This window comes from Myotis davidii, unplaced genomic scaffold, assembly GCF_000327345.1.
Source record: "Myotis davidii unplaced genomic scaffold, ASM32734v1 scaffold1395, whole genome shotgun sequence".
NCBI lineage: Eukaryota > Metazoa > Chordata > Mammalia > Chiroptera > Vespertilionidae > Myotis > Myotis davidii.
The window spans coordinates 297,913-298,260 of record NW_006288604.1 but is presented as its reverse complement, the minus strand read 5'-3'; the positions used below and the strand labels follow the sequence as shown (position 1 = coordinate 298,260).

General features: G+C 69.0%; 1 protein-coding gene across 1 annotated transcript in view; it reads left to right on the top strand.

The window, feature by feature from the left end:
* The window catches only part of PXDN (peroxidasin), a 70,215-nt gene that overhangs the window by 62,734 nt on the left and 7,133 nt on the right, over positions 1-348 (top strand). Inside the window, 1 exon segment of the mRNA XM_015561791.1 lies at positions 175-341. Coding sequence (XP_015417277.1) covers positions 175-341 — 167 coding nt within the window.

The following is a 348-nucleotide window of genomic DNA, read 5'->3' as shown; positions in this document are numbered from 1 at the left end:
ATGTGCTGGCGGGCGGAGCTGTTCCTTGGCCCGGAGCATGCCGGGTGGTGGAGGTGGGAAACCCCCAGGGAGGGCGGTTCCCGCGGCCCGCCCCTTCCCCCCCTCCCCGGAAGCACTGAGGGCTGAGTCCGTCCGCGGACGTCAGGCGCACACGCCGTCCCGTCCTCCCCGCAGGCTACCACTACAACGACCTGGTGTCCCCGCAGTACCTGAGCCTCATCGCCAACCTGTCGGGCTGCACGGCGCATCGGCGCGTGAACAACTGCTCGGACATGTGCTTCCACCAGAAGTACCGCACGCATGACGGCACCTGCAACAACCTGCAGCACCCGATGTGGGGCGCCTCGC